Source organism: Halichoeres trimaculatus, unplaced genomic scaffold, assembly GCF_033239565.1.
Source record: "Halichoeres trimaculatus isolate MK-OKI-2021-1 unplaced genomic scaffold, fHalTri1.1 fHalTri1_scaffold_12, whole genome shotgun sequence".
NCBI classification, from domain to species: domain Eukaryota; kingdom Metazoa; phylum Chordata; class Actinopteri; order Labriformes; family Labridae; genus Halichoeres; species Halichoeres trimaculatus.
The window spans coordinates 2,501,737-2,526,158 of record NW_027437190.1 but is presented as its reverse complement, the minus strand read 5'-3'; the positions used below and the strand labels follow the sequence as shown (position 1 = coordinate 2,526,158).

General features: G+C 41.7%; 1 protein-coding gene across 1 annotated transcript in view; it reads right to left on the bottom strand.

The window, feature by feature from the left end:
• The window catches only part of tsnare1 (T-SNARE Domain Containing 1), a 247,546-nt gene that overhangs the window by 70,396 nt on the left and 152,728 nt on the right, over positions 1–24,422 (bottom strand). Inside the window, exon 9 of the mRNA XM_074683894.1 lies at positions 6,934–7,006. Within this exon, the coding sequence (XP_074539995.1) occupies positions 6,934–7,006 (73 nt within the window). The remainder of the gene's footprint in view (positions 1–6,933; positions 7,007–24,422) is intronic.

Below are 24,422 nucleotides of genomic sequence, written 5' to 3'. Positions count from 1 at the left end.
GTAAGAGGTGTGTGAAGTACCTTCATAGAAAATAATACCGTTTCTATATCCAATAAAGTTAAAAAGCCAATTTGTCTTTCGAATTTTGGAGAACAAATAAGTTTAACAGCTTTCAATGAGGGCCCATGGCAGTCATCCAAAATATCTATCTTCAATTAGAATTTTGAATCAAATGGGGAAAAAAAGAAGAAAAACAAACAAACCCAAAAAACAAAACAAAAAACCCTAACATTATTTTTTCTGATTGTTAGAATTAATCTAAAGAAGTACTTCTTACAGACAAAATGTGAGAATGTGTTTTATGGAAGTGAATTACTGCCACACAACTAAAACAAATAAATGATAATAATAATAATAATAAAAATAATAAATTGTTGCACAAAATTATCACATTATTACATGATACTGGATTATGACCTTATGTGATATGTTTTTGTTGGCCTTGGACTGGTGCAGCTTGTCACGTTTTAACCTGATTACATATGTTGTTAAACCCCTGTTTGAATGGGGAAACTGTACAGAAAACTGAATGAAAGTGGATCACAGAGATTATTTTATTGACTTCTACTTCATGCTTGAGACATGGGGAAATTTTACTGTCATTAAAGGATGTGGATGATATAATGATACACTCTAATGCAGGGCTATTCAACTATAATATTCAGGGGGCCAACTTTTCAGAAAGCTTAAGACCTGGGGGCCATACTTTTCTCTAAGCCATCATTCTTAATATGTACCGTATGTTAATTTCACACAACGCTCTTCTACATTCATAAAACTTTTATTGTGCTACAAGGAAAAATTCAATAAAACTTGGTCAAATCTGACATCTCAACCTACAGCAGTGCATTTCCTTTTAAAAAAAAACTACAGTAACAACAGAGTTTATACAATGGGCTAACTGTACTTGCCAGTGGATTTCATGCCACTCAATAAGTTACAGTAGCTGAACATTTGGAAAAAAAATTGCCAAGCAGATCTTTACTGATCAATTCTAGAACATGACATTAAACAAATAAAGACATTTATAAATGAACAAACTTTGATTTCCTGCTTTTGTCCACCAAGAGGTCAACAAAAAAACTGCAATAAGAGTCTGCATGGATGATCCATAAAACAGAAGCAAACACTGTCTTGCTTCACTTCCAAGCTACTAATGGGAGAGATTGCATTTTTTTGAATGGACAATGGCAGAGAAGGATGGTTTATATGAGGTCAGGGCTATGCGCAAACAGTGATGCAATCTCTCGTTTGTCAATGAGGAGCGAGCATTTGTTTTTATGGCGTTCATGTGAGAGAAGCTGGATTCACAGGTATATGTAGATCCAAACATCGTTAACACATAGATGGCCAGTTTTTTTGTGTTTGGAAATATTTCCACATCAGTAAATACTGTCCAAAACTTTGTAAAGCCCTCTCTCTCATGTGTACGCTTCATGTCAGAAGATGCCTGCATGTCAATGATCTCCAGTTGCAAGACACCTTCATCAATTTCAAGTGTTGCAAGAAATTCTTGCACTTTTGGGGAAATTTGGGTGTTGGCAAATGGGTCCCTTATGAAATGCAGCAACTCTTTGGGCATGTCAAAGTCATTGAGTCTGGATGCAAAGTTGTCTCTCAACTTGTTTAAAAAGTCAAACATTGCTTGAGTTACTGTGGTCTGTGTTGACAACTTAATAAAGTCACGGAGTGAGGGAAAATGGAGCATCCTGTCTGTGAGGTCGGATGAAAACAGTTCCATTTTTTTTTTAAATGCAGTTAGTTTTTCAACAAGATCAACCACAGTTTTGTATTTCCCTTGAAGTCCCAGATTAAGTGCATTCAAATGATGAAAGATATCATTAAAAAAGCTCATATTTGCCACAAATCCATCATCCAGCATTTGAGAAAGAAACGTAGCTGCTTTCTTCTGCTTGCTGTTGCGGAGAAAACTGACAATTTCCTCCCTGAGCTCACAGACCCTTCTGAGAGCATTGCCCTTGCGCAGCCATCTCACATCATTATGCAAAAGCAGGTCATAATGTTCAGCTGACATGTCGACAAGTAGTTGACGAAACAGTCTGTGTTGAAGACTGGATGTTGATCTGATGAAGTTAATCATAGACATAACCGTGTCCATTGTATTTTTCAACTCACCGCTGAGTCGAGCGCATAGCACGCTCTGGTGGAGGAGGCAGTGGAGTGACTTCATCTACGGTGCAACGGTAGACAGTCGCGCCGCAAGTCCTTTGACTCTACTGGCCATAGATGGTGCACCGTCTGTAACCAGCATGTTAACGCACTCCAAATCAAGTCCATTGTCATTGAAAAAAGCAACAATCCTCTGGAAAATTATTTCACCAGTTGTGTGCCCTTAAAGTGGTATTAAGCCCAGGATGTCCTCTCTGAAACATTCGCCATCAAAAAAACGTACAAATAAACAAAGTTGTGCTGTGTCTGAGCTGTCAGTGGATTCGTCCACAGCCAGGGACATAACCTCAGCCTTCTTTAATTCAGCCAAAAGAGTTTCAAAAACGTCTCTGGCTAAAACATCTATCCTTCTTCCAGTTAATGTATCGGACATGGGAATTGTCTTGATGCATGATATCACCTGTTCTCTCGCTTCGTTGTCCGTAACCACCTCCTCGATAGCAGCGAGCATGCACCCTTTTACCGTTTCAGCGTCGGTGAACGGCCGCTTCTTTTTTACCGAGGATCCAGGCTATGCGGAGAGAAGCTGCAGTTGCCTTCTGTTGAGCTGAACATGATCGACTGAAGACGACACGGCTTCGCTCCTAGTTTGCAGCGAGGGCTTTGATTTTCCGCTGGCGAACATCCGAACCCAGGGGATAAGTTTCATCAAAGCCAGGGTGTTTAGTTTTGAAGTGCCTCCGCAGGTTATAGTCCTTCGCGACCGCAGTGCACTCATTGCAGAGCAAACACATCGGCTTACCCTCTGCAGTTTCGGTGTACACATATTTCTCAGTACAGTCGTTGTTGAATTTGCGATTTTCTGCATCCACTTTCCGTTTCTTTAGTGTTGACAGCGACATTTTTGACAAATCCGTTGTATGAATACTCCTGCTCCTGCTAGCTAGCCACAACTCCACCAGCGCGCAAAGGCGTTTTTTTTTTTTTTCATTAACACGCGCTGTGATAGGCTGTGAGCACAGGACCAAAGATGTTCTATTAAACAAGAGCGCTCTGCTGTTTTTTTAAGAGTTTCAACAATGACAGCCGCTCTCCGTACCGTTAGATGGATATTTTTTATTTTATTTATAACTGATCCGCGGGCCAGTCTGAATTTTACCGCGGGCCGGAGTTGGCCCGAGGGCCGCCAGTTGAATAGCCCTGCTCTAATGAATTACTGTAAATTTACGAAAAAATTGCAACTGTAAAACCTGTTGTGTTTATACACAGCACTAGGAAAATGTCCCTGTAAAATAACAGTAATATACTGGCGACCCTGCTGAGAGTATTTTATTGTTATTTTACAGCAAAGTACTTTTTGTTGTGATGGTGTTGTGTAACTGTGAGTGAGGAGGGAACACAGGGGATATCAGACCCTGGAGAACACTGAGATGTTGCGTGGAGGAGCAATAGCTGTCTGTGCGCCACATGGCAGAGACCAGCTGTTTGTGCGCCACATGGCAGAGACCAGCTCTCTGTGCCCAACAGGACATGAACTGGCAGTCTGTGCCCTATTTTTTTATTGTTTTAAAAGATTATCTGAGGTCTGTTTTTATTTTGATCCATGACATGTGGAGCACAGACAGCCAGTCCATATCACACAACATTACAAAGTACAGCAGAGACCTTTATCCATGGAATTCCCTCCTCACTCACGGTTACAAAGATGGATGGTTCACTTATGGTTCTTAGTATAACACTTAGGGCTCTAATTTCGTAGACCAGGCGCAAGCGCAGGTGCACCTGCCCTGCGCCGGCCTTCGCTGTGCGGACAGGGCGTGACCGGGGCACTTTGCAAGTTTCCTGCAGTGCCAAGAGGGGTGCAGTCAAGGTGCAGAGGAGTGCAGAGCTGCACGTCCACGCCTCCCTCCGTGCGCATGGCAGAGAGGGATGAGAAAAGCTGTGAGTGGGTTTAACACAGCCGAGCGCTGTTTTCACCAATCAAATGAGCGCCTCTCCTCGCCTTTAAATGCGCTGCACATCGGGAGACACGAAGCCCGTCACCGTGTGGACCAGCTCCCGGGACAGATGTAATCTGTTCCTTTGTCATTAATAGGAGAACAAAATGAAGAGACAGTTACACAGCTGGATTATCCATTCAGAATACTTTTGATCCACCTGCACTCCTTGTTTGTCATCACCAAATAGCAGAACCTTTGGTGATATACTGTATACTCTCCCAGTGTCTCCACCTCATCCTCCTTACAATAATGTACTCCATCTTTTTAGATCACATTAAAAATAAAGACTAAAACAGAGAAATATGGGAAATCACGGGTAAATCCTGGGTGACATACATTTATTTTGTCTCTTTTTTCTTCGTCTTTTCTCTCCCTCTTTTCTTTGAATTAAATGAAATGAGAGAACCAGATATATACTCAGTATCAGATGTTAAGGCTGTTTATTGTTTAATTGTAAGATGTGCATCAAACTTCCAGCTGCCGTCAGGTTAACTTTCCATTATGACAAACGGCTTTAATCTGACATCAGATGTGACGGGACAGTTAATATAGATACAAATGTCTATGCTGGTTCAGACAGTTACATTAAATAGTGATTGCTGTGATTGTTTATTGCATTAAAATGTGCCTGACACTCTGGAAACCTGCCTCTGAGGCTTTGTTGACATGTGCGCACATGTGCGCCTGTCATCAAATTACAGCTGTGCAGGATGTGCTTCGCCTTGCGCCGAGGATAGACCAGGTTGGAGCTGGCGAGCTTTCAGCGCACGTTTTTGGCACAAAATTGTCACTGCTCCAACGTGGATCTGCTGACACCTCCCCCTGGTGCGCCGTCAACTCTCTGGCGAGCAGTCACAACCATCTCTGCGCAGATGGTCTACCAAATTGTCAAATTAGCAGCGCACGGTGGTGCGCCGCACGAAATTGGCACTGCGCAGACTGCGCCAGGCTTGCGCCCCCTGCGCTGCACCATGAAATTAGAGCCCTTAATGTTAGGTTCTAGGTAGAACCTCAGATGGAACCTTTATAAAAAGTTCTAACAGCAACCAATAATAGATTTCCTATGAGGAGAAGTTGAAGAACCTTAAATCATTCTAGTCACTACCTTTACTTCTAAGAGTGTGGTCTCATTGGAGCACCAACAGCCTGTGCCCTCCACACACCTCAATGTACAGCAGGGTTTCATATCCACTGTGTTCCCTCTTCATTCAGGGTTACAAAACACCATCACAACAAAAATTACTAATAAAATTACTGGCAGCAGGGTTGCCTGTATTTCCCCATTGCTTCACATTCATGTATTGTATTCAAAAACAGTATCATACTGCAAAAATAAATGACAGTTTATGTGCTGTAAAATGACAGGAAATTACTAACCATCTCTGCTGTCAGTACTGTACTGTTACTTAACGGTGAAGTTGTTTACATGCATACACTAAGATGACTTTTGAAATGCATGGGGCTCTACAGGTGGAAGAACCAGACTGATCATCTGGAGGTTGCTTCATTAATCATTGACAAGCTGGAGGCTCCATGGAAACAAGCTGCACTAGTCTAATGCCACCAAAAACTTATCCCGCAACGTCTTCATTCAGTTATAACCTGATACTGACATGTGTGTTTGCTTGCTTTGTTATGGTATGGCACTTATAGGCTTCTGTAGCATTTCACTTTTCTTATTAGGTTATTCTATAGCCCTCTTTTCTCAATGTGACTAATTTTCCATGCTTCGGTAGTGTGCTAACAACTGATGTTTTTGCCACAGTGTAAACAGGCAGGGGTGAAGTGTTATGGGATATTGGCCAATCAGGTTCAAGTATTTAACATAGCTGGGGTAAATTACAAAATCTAATGGGTAACCCTCAAACATTTCCCCACATGTTAACGACTGGTGCTTTTTGATGTTGAAAAAGTCAGAGCAGAAGAAAATAGAAGTCTTCCATCTTCGTTATTTGTAAAACTTGCCACCTCTAGCATAATACAACATTTTAACAGCAGTAACATTATCCACCAGAGGGAAACATCAGGAAAATGGCCATCATTTGAACTATTCAAACCACTCAGCTTGAAAAAAAAAAAATCTGCTGAAATGTCTTAAAATATTAATAAACACAAATATAAGCATCATTTCCTTTGAAGACAGCTGGTGGTTAAAGGGTTGAATTAGTGCTATGGTTGAATGTTGAGCTAAATTTAACCGAATCTCCTCCATCCACAGCTCAGAGTGTTTTTCCAGGACTGCATATGTCTGAAAACATTCATCTCATTCAGAGAGGCGTCTGCCTTATCAGACCTTTCACTTCACAACTGAATGGATCTGAGAGCCCATCATAACAATACTTCTTCAGGTTGGTCTGTGCTGTTGTTTCACATTATGAAGTATCAGTCATTTCTGGAGTGAATGTTCATGATGGAGCCAGACGTAGCTGATGGCAGATGTATGACCCAGCAGCGAAGCCTCCATATCTGTTCTTTATCTGTGTGCTAACTCTCATTCTGTTCTGCCAAGCTTGAATCACTGCAGGGCGTGGAGAGCCGTTTACAGATATCAGGGTGTCTAAATGGATTTTCTCTAACAGGCCACAGTTTGTATGAACCCAGAGCATTTTGCTCCTCATCAAAGCATCTTCACAGCGTGGCGGCGAGGTGGAGGTTAAAAAGTTTGTTTTCCCCAGCACAATTTTCTCGCTCGCTCGATTAACCAAGTGTGTCAAATGAAAACACGGCGACAGAAGCTGCCTTTGCTAATGAGGAGGACATGAAAACAACATTCAAAATACAGCAGACGTAAACAGTGACTCACCTATGGCGTCTCCTTGTTCATGAACCATACTGGCGAGATCCTTCATGATCTGACTGACATCCAGCATGTCCCTCTGTGAAGAGAAGACAGTTTGACATCACGTAAGGTTGATAGCAGCACAGTGGTTGTCTGAAACAAAATCATCTAGAGTGACTCTTTAATACATGTCTCTCGCCGTGTGAAGTGTTTCCTGTTGGGAAGATTTGACATGAGCTCAGAAGAAAGCCTCAGTGAGTAATTACAACATGGTGATTGATAAAAATAAAAAAAATTAAAAAAAAAGAAACCTACATTTTCACATTTTCACATTTCCAGAATCACATTTATGATGCTAATGGCTAATGTGCTGCTAGCCTTTAGCAAAAATGAGGAGTCAGCATCAGAAGCTCTTCCTGCTCATATCTGCTCGTCTAAACTGTTTTAAATGTTTAATCTTCAGATCAAACTGACTCTAACACAGGTCAGGTGGAAACAGAGCTCAAAGCACTCATCAGTTAGAAGTACCTGTATCTCTCACAAGCTCATAGTGCTCTCCTCCACCTTCCAGGTTCTCTGGGTGAGTCTAACTTACCCTCCATGTGTAAGTGGCTCTCTCACTGTATTTTTTAAGCACCAGGTAGAAATGAAATAAAACGCAGTGAAAATGTGGCTCATGTTGAAGCAGAAACACAGAAACACGACACACAGGGGCTCTACCTCAGCTGTTTTTTTGTTTTTGTTTTTTTTTTTCCCTACAAAAATACTTTTCCTTAATCTGTTTGCACCTTACAAATCATACACATACTGTCCATCTACATCTTAAAATTTTAGCTGTCTTGACGCTGCCATACCTGCACTGTGTTGGGCTGTTTTTTTTTCTACATGTTATTTTTTTCATTTATTGTTATGTTAATATATATATATTTGTTTTCCTTTTATATTTTATATTTAAAAATCTTTCTTTTTAAATGTTAAACTTACTTTTTTATACATTTAATTATTTGTACTGTCGGAGGAGATAGATAGATAGATAGATAGATAGATAGATAGATAGATAGATAGATAGATAGATAGATAGATAGATAGACGTACATAACGTGAAATTTTGTCTCACATTTACCCCAGAGGTAAAAGTGACTAATATCAATTACAATGGATGTATAAAGGAAATGAAATGTACATAGCCAGTGCAAAAAAAAAGGATATCCATCAATTAAAACACAAACGTATAAACAGTAGAGAGAAACACAACTTTGTTTTTTTATGTATTTTGTTGTATAAGAATATTAAGAATAGAATAGAGCTGTTACAAGTACAACAAAATTGAAGTCACAGCAGAAATCAAGAAAATAAAAGTAAGAAAGTTGGTTTCTGGTCTTAGCTCTGTTAGCCATGTCTGTGAATAGCATGATGCTACTCTGCCCTCTGGTATTCTCTCTGTTGCTGGGTTAGCACAGCTAGCTTATCTGTCTTATTGGAGATAGATCTTTCGTTCCCATTAACGATGGCTGGAAGGACAGGTCCATGTCGTCATTTAGCTCACACCTGAGAACCAGCACGTTGTATTCACCTCCTTCTCCTCGCCTTGTGGGAAACATCAGGCCTTACACCAGTTAGCACTGACATGATACAGGCTGCTAACAGCTAATTTCACATGTAAACAATGCAGCCATAGTTACATGTAGGATCTCGAGACAAACACAGGAGAAAAGTAGTAAAAATATCACTGAAGCCATAAAAAGTTTGGTGTCCATGACCAACAATGAACCATACAAAGTAATGATCCACTCCAAATACAAAGATGAGGAAAAAGAGAAGAAAAAAATTACAAGAAGCGGACAAAGAAGAGAGAGCTGCTGCAACAGGCAGCCATAGCCAACAGGGTGGCGCCTAGCTTATAGCACAAGTAGAAATCTGACAATAAAAACTTTTGAATCCTCTGAATAGACTGTTTCAGGAGCTGGTCAGAAACAGGTTCTAAACACAGCAGTCAAACTAATCCACTTAGTAAGAATGATCAAAAATGTAAATGTGAAATGTCATTTCTACATGGTGACCCTGCTGCTGCTGCAAAATAAATGAAATGAATGGAAGTAGTTGGAGCCTCCAGGTGGATGCTGGGAGGTGCTGGGGCTGAAAATGTCTCTGACCAGTATATTGGGACATAGTGCATTTGCTGTGATCCTTGTTATGTGTGGAGTATGAACCAGCATGCATCAGTGGGATACAAAGGTCATCTCAGCTGCTTTAAGACCTGAAGCAGTCTATCTTCAATTCTCAACAACAGTCATCAAGGGTTTAAACACACTGCTTCTCTGGTGGATACTTGTCAGGTGGTAGTGAGAGTGAGACTTGCCAAAGGTAAAGAAGTGCGTCTTAAGTTTCTTTGTGTGGACTGGCTTACAGGTATCACTATGTTCATGTTGGGAATTTAAAAATAAAACATTAAATAAAAATAATTAAAAAAAAAAAAAAAAATCATTGTAGAAACACTTAATACACCTGCAGATACACACAGCCATGTGTAAATAAAGGAGAGTAGTCAGAGCTTTTTTTGCGGTAGTCCTTCCTCACGCTGGTTAAAATCCCTTCAGACAGAATGCAAACAAAGCTTATTCATAAAACTAAATAGGGAGACATAAGTGGGTGCAAACAAACAGAACAAAACGCCCAAGGTGGAGAGCGAGACAGAGATGAATCCACTGAGTGGAAAACATTTCAATTAGAGAAAAGAGATGTTGTTATCCTGAGGCCTCATGACTGTAGTGTGATGTAGTGTGCCATAAAGACACAAAAAGGACAGAAATCATAGCAGGAGGAACCAGAGTCCCTGGAGGGGCCACAGTCTGCACCCTCACAGTCAGACTGTTGTGATAACTTCCTGTAATCGTAACGGACCAGACGCTTCCTCTCCTGAATGTCTAGCTTGTTGATCACAGGTTTGTCATGTGTGAAGTGATGAGAATGACAAACAGTGCTCCGAGCCATTTTTCAGGAGCCATTTCTGAGAAGCATTATGTCAACAAGCTTTCCTGAGCTCTTCTGTTTGATCCTGTATCAATGTTAGTGTTTATCAGCATGCCCTCTCTGTTTAAAAAAGTCAGATACTATATATTATCATATTAGTGTTAAAATTGGTCTCAAAATAATACTGTTGGTAATGTCATTTATTGTCAACAGTTTGTGGAATAATATAAAGTCCAGCACAATTTGTTATCAGCCCAGGTGTAATGCTGACCTGGGAGTTGTAGCTTCTCTTTCAAGAGAGCGTAGAGGATCCGGCTTGATGGTGGTTGTTCGTGCAATGATGGACAGCTACATTTGATTCAAAGGAGTTAAACAAGTGACTTTTAAGGATGACGACATCATAATCGGAAAAAACTGTCTGGATCTTTTCAGGTATGTTCATTTCCTTTTTAATCATGCCATACTTTTCACACCAGGTTGCAAAACTTAAATACACAACTTAATGGCTGGGTTCATCTACACTCTCATCTACGCTCTCCTGAAAAAGAAGATACTCCATCTTCTACAACTTCTGGGTCATGATTATAGGACAATAAATCCCCCCCCCAAAAAATAAATAAATAAATAAATAAATAAATAAAATAAATAAAATAAATAAATAAATAAAATAAAATAAAATAAATAAAATAAATAAATAAAAATTTAAAAAAATCGGACTTTCTTTATTTAACCTATATTCAACAGATGGGATGATAAAAAATGAATAAATTTTCCTTTATTAGTTTTCCATTTCAATAAGTAAAAAAATAGTAAAATGAAATAAAAAAAACAGATTTTTTTTTCTTTTTATTGAATATCAAATGAATGATTAACAATTTCGAACATTGAATGTATTTTGATTTTCACTGTGATGTGTTTTAGGGAGACTGATCTATACAATTTTGAAACAATATTTACTCTATCTAGAAAGAATCGATCAATTTGTTGAGAAGTGGTGGAAAATATTTTGGAAATCTCAGTCTGTGTATAAAAAAGCATAATTTGAGAAACTGATCCTAAATAACCTAGTAAGATATTTGCTGTTCTGTCTGAGAGAGCAATTGTTAAAGAGGGGGTATAGAACATTTTATTAGGCTATCTTTTGTCCTTGTCTTATCATCATCATCATGTTGTACATGACCTACCACTAAAAAAAAAATCAAAAAAACAAAAACCTTCCTTTGTTTCTCTCTGGTGTCTTAGTGAACTCCTATTTCAGCCTGTGTCTGAAACTCTTAGTTTGAGCTGTTGTCTCTTTCATGCTCCTATCTCCAAAGACCCCCTCTTCTCTGATTGGCCAGCCCTCTGGAGGCCTGTTGGGGACAAATCTTAGTCAGACCTTTGTGTTTGAGGTCCGCCCCATGTCATGTACCAGTTAGAAGATCCTCATTTGTGCAAGTCTGGTAAAGCTGTGATGTTTTTTTATTTTTTATTTTTTTGTTGATTTTTTTAGATTGGAGTGTTCAGTTTCCAGTCAGATTTGTGGATTTCTACATCAGATGAATATGTAGAGGTTTGAAAATCTGCACACGCTCAGTCTGAACATCCAGCATTGATGCTTTAGATCCATCTGTACAATATGGGAGAGCAGAGTAGCCCCCCTTTAAGCTGGCTGCTTAGTATTCTTTAGAGAAGATCACAGAAATGAGCCTATCTGTGCAGGAAGCTGTAAAAAAACCATGAATTTCTGTAGCCTTGTAAACACTCCTTCAGTTTGACAACTTCAGGGGATTTGATGTTTAATCCAAACTATTGTCCGCTTGGCTTGACTACCGGTTTAAAAAAAAGGAAGTTGAAAGTTTCTGTTCAATTATTTCTGTTATGGCACAGAGCAGAGCAGAGCAGAGCAGAGCAGAGCGGCTATGGTTGACCGCAGCTAATTCTCCACAGTCTCCAAGCTTTGAATGTGCGCTCAATGTTTCAGCTCAAAGCAATATGAAAGCTCATAAAACCTCTGTCTATCTCCTGCTCACAGGTCCTCCTTCCCTCCATTATGGCTCCGTGCAATCACAGCTGCGTTTGTGTAGCCTAACCCACTGGGCCATCCATCACAGGTGGCGCAGATTGCTGTGGAAACTGGCAGCCATTCTGCCACTTGGCAAAAAGCATATGAATGGAGCCAAAATGGCCCCTGGCAAACCTTGTGACGCTAAAGACCTTTTTTTTGCATTTATCTTTGGGCAACCCTGTCTATCAAGCTGTAATAGAATAACAAATTCATTTTACCTGGCAGAGCACTGAGCAATCAGGGCTCATTTCATCATAATGACGGAGCAGTGTGTAACCAATTTAGTAAATAGTGTGTGGGAATGAATGGGCAGAGACACACACACACAGGGAGGAGGCAGTGATGTGATGGGTTGGGACCTCTGCCGGAGGGCTGAGTGGGTGGGCAGGCTCTGGGCCAACACTGTGGCCTTTTTCATTTTTCATGGGCTTTAAATTCTGCTCTTGGCCAATCTAGCAGCCACTGGAAGCTGGCACTGGGCTGAGAAGCAGAACTGGAGATTTTTCTATTATGTTTCTCACAACAGGTTTACGGCCGGAGGTTTACTTATCAGCCAGGGCAGGTGTGTGGGCACAGTCAGAGGGCAGTCCCTACCTCAGCTCCTGAAAGGGAAAAAAAAGAGTCAAGACGCGCGTTTCTCTTCATTTAGACTGCAGGGGAAAGATGTGAAGCCAGCTGCCTGCCAGTTCAAGTTAACTTGCACTTCCTATTTCATGTGTCCCAGATTTAACCAGAACCAACCCCTTTAAGTTGACATCTACATCATTAGTTGACAGGACTCTGTCATTTTTTGTAACTATTTCAGGTTTATAACCTGTCAGAGGGTTTGCAGATGTCTTCTTTTCTCCCAAACAGACAACCAGATCAGGTTATTAAGCACTAAAAACACAGAACTAAAAGGTTTCTGTCAGTGGTGCACATAGAAAGGAAGCAGTGGCCTAGTCGTTGAAAAGTGTGCGCAAAAGTGCTCTCTTGGGAGTGAGGGTCGACATCTGGTTTTAAAAAATAAAACCTATGCAGAAATGCTGAAAGTTGCTGTTCATTGATGAGTCGCCTGTAGCTGGCTGCAGAAAGACCAGGAACCATGTACCAACCAAGTAAAAAAAAACAAAAATAAATAGACTTTCAAAAGCATTAAAAACATATTTAAAGCCTGGTTCAAAAAAGGCTTGGGTCTGAAACGCTGATTTCACAATCCGCACACACTGTACAGGGGGTGTTTTTTTTTTCTAACTGCGGTTTTGAAGTGATGAATACTGGTTGTCAAGTCAGACACAGCTCAGGTCATGTGACTGACAGGCACCCTGTTAGAGCTGAAAGCTGAAAGCCTGCGTCATATGCTACATCCATGTTTATACAGTCTATGCTTGGGAGCCAAAGCGCAGATTAAGTGCCCTCTTTGGGGCCAAAACAAAGTGTCCTTTTTGAAGCTAACATGTGCGCTGAATTGTCTAGGGCATTCTATGTGCCATTTTTTTTTTGCTTTTAGCCCATGGGGTAGGGTTACTGTCAAAAGATTTATGTGTACACACATAAAAATTGTGCATATATTTAAAACTTATGCACACTGTGCATCAATAAAACTTTTGTAAACTATTGTTGAAAAAAATAAATAAAACATATACATAACGTGTTGTGTATTTCTCTGTGAGATTACAGCTTATGAAGTTACACCTTCCAAAATGAAATTTTTGCAATAATGCTTCTTTCATTATGAATACGAATGTGACAACCAAGACATAACTGTCAAAGCTACGTCATAAGGTGACAGGCATTATGCACTGAGTGGAAAACATTGCTTCTTCACACTGCACACGCTTCAAGTCTGAGCATTGTTTTAAATGCCTGAAAGCAGAACTGACGGGTCTAAAAAAGTCAGGTTTAAATGAAATTAGTCCCATCCTGTGATCTTATGACAGTTACCTTACCCAATATCAGCCCCTGCCCTTCAAAAAGTCTGTGCACGCCACTAGTTTCCATTAAAATCTGCTCCTGACCCACGTTCTTGACTGTGGGCTCCGCACTGAGCTGCTGTTGCTGACATCCAGGTTGTTCCTGGTTTCAGAGGTTTGGGACAAAGTCTCGTCTGCATTTGCTCCGTCACGGCACCGGATCAGAGAGGTTTCCATTCAAGTTAATCTGTCAATTTACACTGGATCTGCTCAGTTGCGGTCTACGTGGCTGGTCTGTCATTTCCCAGGTAATATGCAGCCATCCTATTTCTGCTGGATGCTGGAGCTGTGACGCATAAATTCGAAAAAAACAAACAATCAAAATTACTTTCAAAATCAAACAAACTGTCAAAATCAATTCATATTTATCTTGACTTCAACAACAAACAGACATATTGGGTGGAACCAGACCAGGAGTCAACAGGTTTGAGGTTTAAGAGCCAAACATGAATGAAGAGAGACTTATCAATGGAGAGTGTGAAGAGCAGGGGCTCCCCAGTCTGTGCCTGCAGCTGTCTGTCAGTCATACAGCTTGTTACACTGAACATGCAGCTGGTGTGAGTTGACAAACACAGTCATCAAGCAATGCACTGCAGATGCATCTGGTGTACTTGAGGCGTCAGACATTTTGAGCCTTTTGTTTGTTTCTTGCACTGTCAGAGATTTTACTCTCCAACTTTTCAGTGATCCCAACAGTCCCACCTCTGCTTGACCTGAAGATAAAATATATGCACATAAAGTCTGTTTTTATTGTTGGGCTCAGAAGTTAAATCACCTCTTAGATGTCTGCAGCTTAATCCCTGAGACGTTGTGTGTGTGTGCAGGAGCAGTGTAGCAGTTTGTAGACGTCTGATGTTGTCTGCTTTTTTTTTTTTTTTTATTACAACAACTGAACGTCTGTTTGTGGAGCACTCTGTGAAGAGCTCTGGTTTTAGACTTTGTTTAGGGCTAATTTAAGTTTTTTTTTTTTTTTTTTGTCTGAACTGAAACTTGTGGCTTTGTTCCAATATCAGACAAGTGTGTTGCCATGCCGCTCAGAAATGCTGTGTGTGGTTCTGAGTGGTTGTTGTATAAGCCATGATAATGGTCCAGACTGCAGTTACACAGCTAACGCCTGAAATACACCAGATATACGTCTGCAGTGAGACTCCATTCCGCGGCATCTTACCGTGTTTGTCACCTCACACCAGCTGCGTGTTCAGTCCATCAAGCTGTATGACTGACAGACACGGGAGATCCTGCTCTTCCCACTCCATTAATTCTCTCTTTATGCATGTTTGGCTGTAAAACCTCAAACCTGTTGGTCCTGCTCATGATGTCCGTTTATCATGGCAGTAAAGATAAATACAAACTGATTTTGACAGACTCTGTTTTAATTTGAAAGTCACTTGGTGTTTTTAGGTAGTTTCCGTGCACGACTTCCTGTCTCGCTCAATCTTTCCTGCACTGAATTTATAGGATGGCTGCGTATTACCTGCAACACGACAGAGCAGCCACGCAGAACGGAACCTGAGTAAGTTGACACATAGATTTGAATGAAAGCTATCTGATCTGTTTGCCATTAACAGAACGGAAACGCACTGCAGACACACTCAGTGTATTTTGGCTGTAGCACAGTAGGGTAAAGTAGTCCGTCCTGTAGTGAGATGTTAGAGTCACAGCGTCCTGCTCCATCAGACAGGTCGTCACACTGATGAACATGTGACCATGGTTTGAAATTACACTTCCTCTGTGATGAAACAGGAAAGTGCTTCATTTCCTCCAGCTGGAGAGCCGTCCGTCCTCCAACTCCTCTCCTACTTTGACTTTTCAAACGTACTCTATTGACTATGATAAATTCCTGTGGTCTGTCCGCTCTCCCTTTTCACCACAAACACATCCGCAGCTTAATTTGCTGGAAAATAGACCAGAACCAAGTGTCCCAGAGGGGGTTTGTATGGTTGTTCAAAAAGCAGCTCACGCTACAGCCTGAATGAACCATGCCTAATGAGTAAATGCAGCAGAGTTTGTTAGAGCCCAGGCAGGTGAGCTGTGAAAACACTCCTCATCTCTCAGGTACGTTCAGTTCACATGGCTCAGACACTGAAGGTGTGGGTGTTTGAGATAAACAGAGGATCTCTCCATCAGGTGGGGTGGTAACAGCTACAGCTGGCTGAGTCTCTACTCCACAGCCTATACACTCGGCTCTCACACAGCCACGTCCAGTCAAATTTATACATTAAGTCGCCTGGTATGTAACATTCTTTCTCTTTTGGATGGAAGAACTAATTCAATTGTGAACAATATCTAAAGTCTGTTAGTGTTAAGACAGGAAGCCATGTTGTATTTAATTAAAGAGGGGGTATTCTACTTTCCTGTATTGATCTGAAGTACCAATCCTGGATGTTCAGACTGAGCGTGTGCAGGTTTTCAAACCTCCACATGTTTATATATTGTAAAAATCCCTGAATTTTTTCAGTAAACTGATTAGAACACTCCGTTCCAAAAACAGCACCAGGTCTTCATGAGATGAGACATTTATGGGAACTTCACCAAAACCATATCATCACATCAGGATCTCCTTACTGGATCATGACAAACACCAAGATCTGCCCATAGCTCTGGCCTCAACAGGGCACAGACAAATATTAGACACATTCACCTGATGAATCCAGAAAAAATGTCTTCATATAAGATATTACAAGACAAGAATGACTCCTGATTGCTTGAAAAAAAAAAATCTGACAGGGGGTTGAGAAAAATTGGCTAGTCAAGTTTTGAATTGTGAATAGTGTCTCAATACTATGACATATGATAAGGGCCACAGTAGAGAAAAAAATAAAACAAAAGTTAAATCATGAGATGTAGCTCATAAATGAATGAAAATTAAGTTGTAGATTCACAGGGGGAAAAAAAAAGTAAATTTATTAAAATAAACTCATTATCTCAGTCCAGTGTTATGCTACCTTTTTAGAGCCACTGCACAGTTTTAGCATGCAAAAAGTCCCACAGTACACCACTAACCAAAAAAAATTTAAAATAATAATAATAATAATAATAATAATAATAAAATAATAATAATAATAATGTAGTTTATAACATATCCTGACTTCTTTTACCGCATCACAGCAGAGCGCCCCCTTAGCAATAGCTTAGCAGGCAGGTGATATTAATGACTGTCACTGTGTGCAACAGTTTTGATTTAGCAACAAGTTCAGCAAAGTGGTAGCTAGCTTTGAGGGCTTTCTTATTTACCTTTGTGTTTTTCCCCCACAAAAGTTGTGTGTTTCTCCATGTTTTCACATGGTGAACAAAACAGTCAGCCTGCTTGTCTGAAGCTTCAGTTCCTTTGGAAATTGCGTAGAGCCTTGCTTGGGACCATGGCCCTGTTAGATAGCTTTTCCCTACGCACCAGCCCACTGAAAATCCTGTAGCGTGTGGGGCGCTACGTGTAACATTATGTGTACCATAGCAAAGCCAATCAAGACGATGTCTGACTGAGGACAGAGCTGACTGACCAAAGAAGAAGTAGAAACAAACAGAAAACATGGCGCACAGCCCACATTACCGCCGTCTCCATGACTTTTCCCATAACACTTTGACTTTTTTGTGTGTTTTGTTGGAAAGTAAGAGGCTGAAAACAACCATCATTCTTCCTGTTTGTTTACACTGAAGTCCCATTTTCCTACATGAGATTTGGAAAAGTGAGCGTGAAGAAGCTGATACTCTGCTGAAGATTGGGTTAGTGTGTGGTTAGTGTGCTCCAGGGGGCACACCACACACTCTAAGGACGTGGTCACACTGGCAAACCATGCCGTGCTTAAGCATGCTTCAGCCCTAAAGTACGTTTGGAATGGCCAGTGTGACCGCAACCATGCCGTGCTTGAGCACAATTCACTTCTCTGCTTTGGCACGCTTCAGAGGGGAGGGCTTACCTCATGCACAAACACAAGCATGAGGACAGGGCGTTTGATCCATGACGTATGATCCCCGCGATTGCATCTCTCAACAATCATTTTAAACAAAGTGAGGGTGTTAGAGGGCTGTGTCCGACCAAAACGACTTACCATCGGTCTAAAAGTCTCTAAAGTTGCAGCAGTGTTACCTGTGTCTCATTGTGCTGACTCTGATGAGATCACACCTCATGTAAACAAAGGCTTCACGATGACGTAGGTGGGCCATGTGAGCGTGTGATACCTGCTAAAGTCTGGTTCATGTTGGGGTGGGGTAGTGTGACAGCTGGCCGTACTATCCAGTGGGGGAACAGCGCTGCGGGGGAAATCATGCTTAAGAACAGCACAGTTTGGGTGGCCAGTTGACCGCACCCTAAGATCAGAAGAAAGAGATCTGGTGGGATCTGTCTTTTGTACCATCCAGTGTGTACTCTCTGAAGGGGTTTAAAGAATCTTGTTAAGTCTGTGTGCATGTACAAATATCCAGAAATAAGACATGATTCATGACCTGTAAGTTGGATGTGGTTCATATTAACAATTTTTTAATCAAAAGTTATAAAAAATAGACATAAAACTTGTTCAGATGTCAGGTCTTGCAGTGTACCCCACATAACCCACTTCATAAAACTGCTCTGTCTCTTTAATGTGAAGAAGTCGTGGAGCACGGTCAGCTGTCAGGCTGCTCTATAGCTGCCCCTGACCTCACCTTAATGTGACAGATGCATATAGAAAAAAAGGAAAGAAAAACCTGCTCGGGGATAAACTGAAGGCCACAGGACTTTGTTGCGTCAGAGAAATTCTTCCGTTTGTTAGCGCTGATTAAAACTCGTCCTCGGAGCTGTTGACGCCTACCTCTGCTGCTCCTCTGACGCTGCCTGACAATCCTGCTGCTGTACTTGCATTTGACTGATAAAAAGAACAAACTTGAACAAATTAAATCCTCCGAGGGTCCGTGTATTTTCATGAGACTAAAATGTCAGACCGAGATTCAGACATCTGTTCCATCTGACACTGGGGCCACTGCAGAGGCGGCAGAAACACAATTAAACTGGAGGCCAAGATAAAAAAGTCAGAAAAACAGGCCTTCCAGCAGCATCTGATTGACACCCCAGTCACCACAGCTTCTCCTCCAGCAGTCACAGGGATCTGTCTGATAGTGGCTGATAGGAACACTTCAGGGAGATATTGCAGCTCACTACAAAGCTTTGCAACATGCAGATTGTTTGATAGAGGATAAGCACAAAGAGAGGAAGTGACTTCTCTTCTTTTCGTGCTCACGTCTCCTGAAGATTGCTCTGTCATCCACGAGAACATTCAGCTGCGGCATCACTGAGCTTCCCCTGTTTGATTACTTTTTTCCGCCTGTGTCTTGAACGGTACTTCCTTTATTAAGGGGGGAAATTTGCAGGGCACAGTTTGATACCTGAAAGCCTTCATCCCCATGAAGGAGATTTACAATCCAGTATATGACAGCAAGCAGCAGGGATTAGAGGAAGGGCCGCATGTGGTGCAGTTTGCAGTTTATACAGCCAGCAGCAGACATGCTAACATGTCATTCAGCCTTACACTGCAGAGTGGTGATGAGACAAACTGCCGTGTTGAGCCTGCAGAGGGAAGTGTGGCACAGCAGAGCGCTCCTACCCGGCTCTTTGAGGTGAACCAGCCTCTCTATTAAGCTGATTAAGTATGCAAGTCAGCCTCAAAGAGGGAAGGCGCTGATAGACAGCACGACCCCTGAAGAGGCGTCTGGGAGATTTAAGGCATTTTCACACCTTGTTCGCTCCCAGAAGTTACTTGGAACTCTGAAGTGCTCTCTCCCACTTATTTCGCTTCTGTGGGCCAAATGAGAGCAGAGCAATCAGAGCGAGACCTCACTTAGAGATCAGACTGTCACTACAAGCCCAGACCAGAGTGACACCGGCTCTGGACTGTGAACACAACCAACCTGGATGAAGCTACAGCGAGCACTCTGGGCCAAAAATCTCTGAGTCCATGTAACAACAGTCATTCACATCAAAGAAGGGGCTGTCAGTTATATAACACACTGAACGCAGAGTTCCTGAACTGTTGGCAGACTGTGAACCTGTGTTTGGGTCCAAGAGACCCTCTTACAGTCCTCACATGTAGATAACACAGCTTCTTTATAAAAAACAGTTTGCTCAGCTCAAATGCTCAGGTGATTGGTTCAACCAGGGTCATCCCAAAGACTGATTCACTTCTCATCCCAAACAGTTTTGGACTGTTGAAAAAGGAGGATGACTAAAGGTTACTCTATCCATAGGTTTGGTTGATTTCCCTTCTTCAGATCACCAGGCTGAGTTAACCTGGTTCAAAAGACTGGATTTAAACAAGTGACCTTTGAGTGAAAGGTAACAGCAATATGACGGGGAAAAAAAGTTCATTAACGCAAATTTCCAATCAGCCAATCACATGGCAGCAACCCAATGCATTTAGACATGTAGACATGGTGAAGACAATCTGCTACAGTTCAAATCAAGCATCAGAATGGGGAAGAAAGGTGATTAAAGGGACTTTGAACATTGGTGCCAAATGGGCTGGTCTGAGTATATTAGAAACTGCTGATCTACTGGGATTCTAACCCACAACCGTCTCTGGGGTTTACAGAGAATGGTCCCAAAAAGAGAAAATATCCAGTGAGCAGCAGTTCTGTGGGACAAAATGTCTTGTTGATGCCAGAGGTCAGCGGAGAATGGACAGACTGGTTGGAGCTGATAGAAAGACAACAGGAACTCTAATAACCACTGGTTACAACCGAGGTCTGCAGAAGAGCATCTCTGAACATACAACACGTCCAACCTTGAGGCAGATGGGCTACAGCAGCAGAAGACCACACCGGGTGACCCTCCTGTCAGCTAAGAACAGGAAACTGAGGCTACAATCCACACAGCAACACCAAAACTGGACCAGAGAAGATTGGAAAAACGTTTCCTGGTCTGATGAGTCTGGATTTCTGCTCCACATTCAGATGGTAGGTTTAGAATTTGGCCTCAACAACATGAAAGCATGGATCCATCCTGCCTTGTATCAACAGTTCAGGCTGCTGCTGCTGGTGTAATGGTGTGGGGGATATTTTCTTGGCTCACTTTGGGCCCCTTAGTACCAACTGAGAATGGTTTAAAGTCCACAGCCTACCTGAGTGTTGTTGCTGACCATGTCCATCCCTTTATGAGCACAGTGTACCCATCTTCTGATGGCTACTTCCAGCAGGATAACGCTCCATGTCATAAAGCTGGAATCATCTCAGACTGCTTTCTTCAACATGACAATGAGTTCCCTGTACTCAAATGTCCTCCACAGTCCCCAGATCTCAATCCAATAGAGCACCTTTGGGATGTGGTGGAACGGGAGATTCTCATCATGGATGTTCAGCCGATGAATATGCAGCAACTGTGTGATGCTATCATGTCAATATGGAGCAAACTCTCTGAGGAATGTTTCCAGGACCTTGTTGCATCTATGCCATAAAGGATGAAGGCAGTTCTGAAGGCAAAAGGGGGTCCAACCGAGTACTAGCAAGGTCTACCTAATAAAGTGGACAGTACACGGAAGAACTGGAACAGTCTACCACCTTTCCAAAACTGGACTACAGACATACACAGAAACTAGAAGCAGGATCAACACGATAAGAATGACTAAAATCAATTTGGGGGCAGCAGCAGGTCAGTTCATAGGGACCAGGCTTTGGAACTGGAGGGACACTGGTTTGAGGCACAGCATATACAGAGAGACTGTGGACCTCACATAAATGGACATTCAGTAGACATAGGGAAAAAACAGTTAGACGCCCAGAGATGATGTGAAAAGGACTTCCACTGAAAGGAACCAGTTAAGGTTTTTGGAGCCTTGGATGGATCTCTCCTGTGTACGGAGCCATCTAGGGGGAGGGGTGCATGACTTTATTTTTTATCTGTCCTGGAAGAGCTTCAGCATCTTCCAGAAGGAACTGGAAAAGGCTTCTGGGTCTGGGTCTCCATGTATACACTGCTGCCTCCTAGACCAACCTCTGATGGGCAGATGAAAATAGATGGATTGATTAGAACAGGCATTAGCTGAAGACAGTGAACATGGAGCAGTGAAGCAGACTTTGTGTCAGGCTGTTTCAGTTTGTTTCTTAGGTGAAGCCAGGTGTATTGGGAAAAGACTCTGTCATAGTGACAGTGAATTTTCAGCATTCAGTGACGTATCCAGAGTACACAGGAACACTGGTCATCATTTGCTGTCAGCACTTGTCATTTTGAGTTCCCTCTGTTCCCTGTGCATAGTGGCATATCTGCAGCCTGCAGAGAAAACACAATTTCTTTACAAATGGCCAGGCGGCTCGGTGCAGCTCTGTGCTCCCAATCATCCCTGAATAAAGATCAGGCTGAAGCCTGGGATGAACCTCTGTGGAGTAAAGCATCATTTTATGGAAGGAATCCATTGGTTTATCAGCTTAGATCACATGGTTTGACCTCATTACTGACAGAAAAGACAGGTTTGAGAACAGATGCAGGATCCTTTCTGTGACAGAGTGAAACACTGTCTCCTTAACAACAGCATCTGACCACCTCCCCCTCCTGCACGAGAAGTGCCCAGGATGCAGCTTCAGGTTTCATGGTGTTACATGCAGTCTGTGTAATGAAATCCTGCCAGCATATTGCAAATAAAAGTTACCTCAACTAACCCGCACATTTCACTTCCCTGCACAGTATTCCTGAGCTTCAGAGGGATGACAGAGCCCACTCCGGCTTTGCTTTTTAATTGAAAGAGGATCATCAAAACACAACTTTATAACTTGTATCCGCGGAAGTACACAAACTTAATTAACCTTCTTTACTGCAGGTGCTGGGTAATCACTCTGCCCACTGAGACACGGGCCGACCTCTCACCTCCATGGTCCTCCTGGTAATGCTCTGCATACTTTGTGGTATTACAGTTGTCTTTTGTAATGGTTTTTATGCACAGACCTGGTGCCAGACAGGCAGCTGCTCCTGCTGCTCAGACACTGCACCCATCCAGATCTGTCTGGATGATGAAGATTGGTGATATTCATGGTACATCCAAGACCCCAAGGTCAAGTTAGCAATCATAAATTAAAAAAAGAGAAGTATAGATCACAGAGAGGGTTTGACATCCAGCTTTAATTACCCCATGGTGAACAGAAATAAAAGGTTTCAGTGTTGGTATGTTGAGGCATCGAAACCACTTGGTAAGATTTAGCAAAAAGAAAGTACTTAGGTTGAAAAAAAAGTAAAGCTCTAATGGGTGAAATACTGTTTCAAAGATGATGTTTAACTGAATTATTCCTTAAAATAAGGTTCCCAAACTGTTTAGCTGCTGAACCCTGCCATGGGCAAAGGCTGACAGGTGACTCCAAAAACAGGTAAAACTATGGAACAAAAAAACAAAGAAACCCCAAAAATGGGTGGTTTAAAGTGTACAAAGGTTTAAGTTATTAACGTTTGTCCAATCTCAGGTACAGGCTCAGGTGATTGACACGTGCTTTATACCCGCTAACTACCCCAACTTTGGAAACCACACCCTAAAATTGTTATGTCTACTCTGTGTCTGTGCATAAATATATACCATGATCTTTCAACCAGGAGACAGCCAAACCCAAGACCTCTTAACTCCCTCCACCATACATGAAAACAGCTGATCACTGACTTTATGATTTTAATTCTGGGAAGTATATTTTATCCAGGACACAGCTCTGAATGTAACATTATGACGAAGAACTAACAAAACCACACCACCATAAACATTGTTGATTCTTGGGTTTTAAATAAATATCAAATCAGGTTTCAATTTGTCTGGTTGTGCCAATGATCCTGTCCACATTTTGATAGAAATCTTCTGGAACAGCTCGTGAACCCTGAACCTGACATGTGGTGCTACTTAAAGTTTAGAGCTTGAACTTTGAAAAACTACTTTATTGTTTTCAAAATAAAAATAAGAACATGAAAAGTTTCAACAGCCAAACTGTAAGACCTTATGTTTCCCGTGTTCACGCACCATGGTGAACACACAGCTTACGATAGCGCCCGCTCCACCAGGGTAACCTGGCAGGTAAAAAAAATAAAGTCACTGTTTACTGATACTCTAGGAAATGATCCTAAGTATGAAGACATTTTTTTTTTTTTTTTTTTTTTTTTTTTTTAATCATAGGAATGTACATGAAGAGGGTTTTAGGAGTGAACTTTGCCAAAGCTGGAATACACAGAGCTAAGAGAGAGCAGGTTTGTAAGTCTGTGTGCAGCTGCAGCCACACAGTCGACATTCCTGCAAACATTCTAGAGACCAGAACATTTCACTGGTGCTGTGAATATGAAGAACTTACTGCAACACATGCTCTGATGGAGCTCAAACACCAATGTTCAGTAAGTTTCCTTTGAGTGGGGTCACCCATTTATCTGATAGACTCATTTCTCTACTTAAACAGGCAAACTTTAGCCCATATAAATCCAAAATCATACGTTAAACTCAACACAAAAAACCCAACGTCACGCTGCCACTGACACAGTCAAAAACTGTTTGCCCTCCTCCTACCCACACCTGGCTCATTACCTGGGCTTACCTAAATGCACTTTCTGGTGTTAAGCACCACCTACT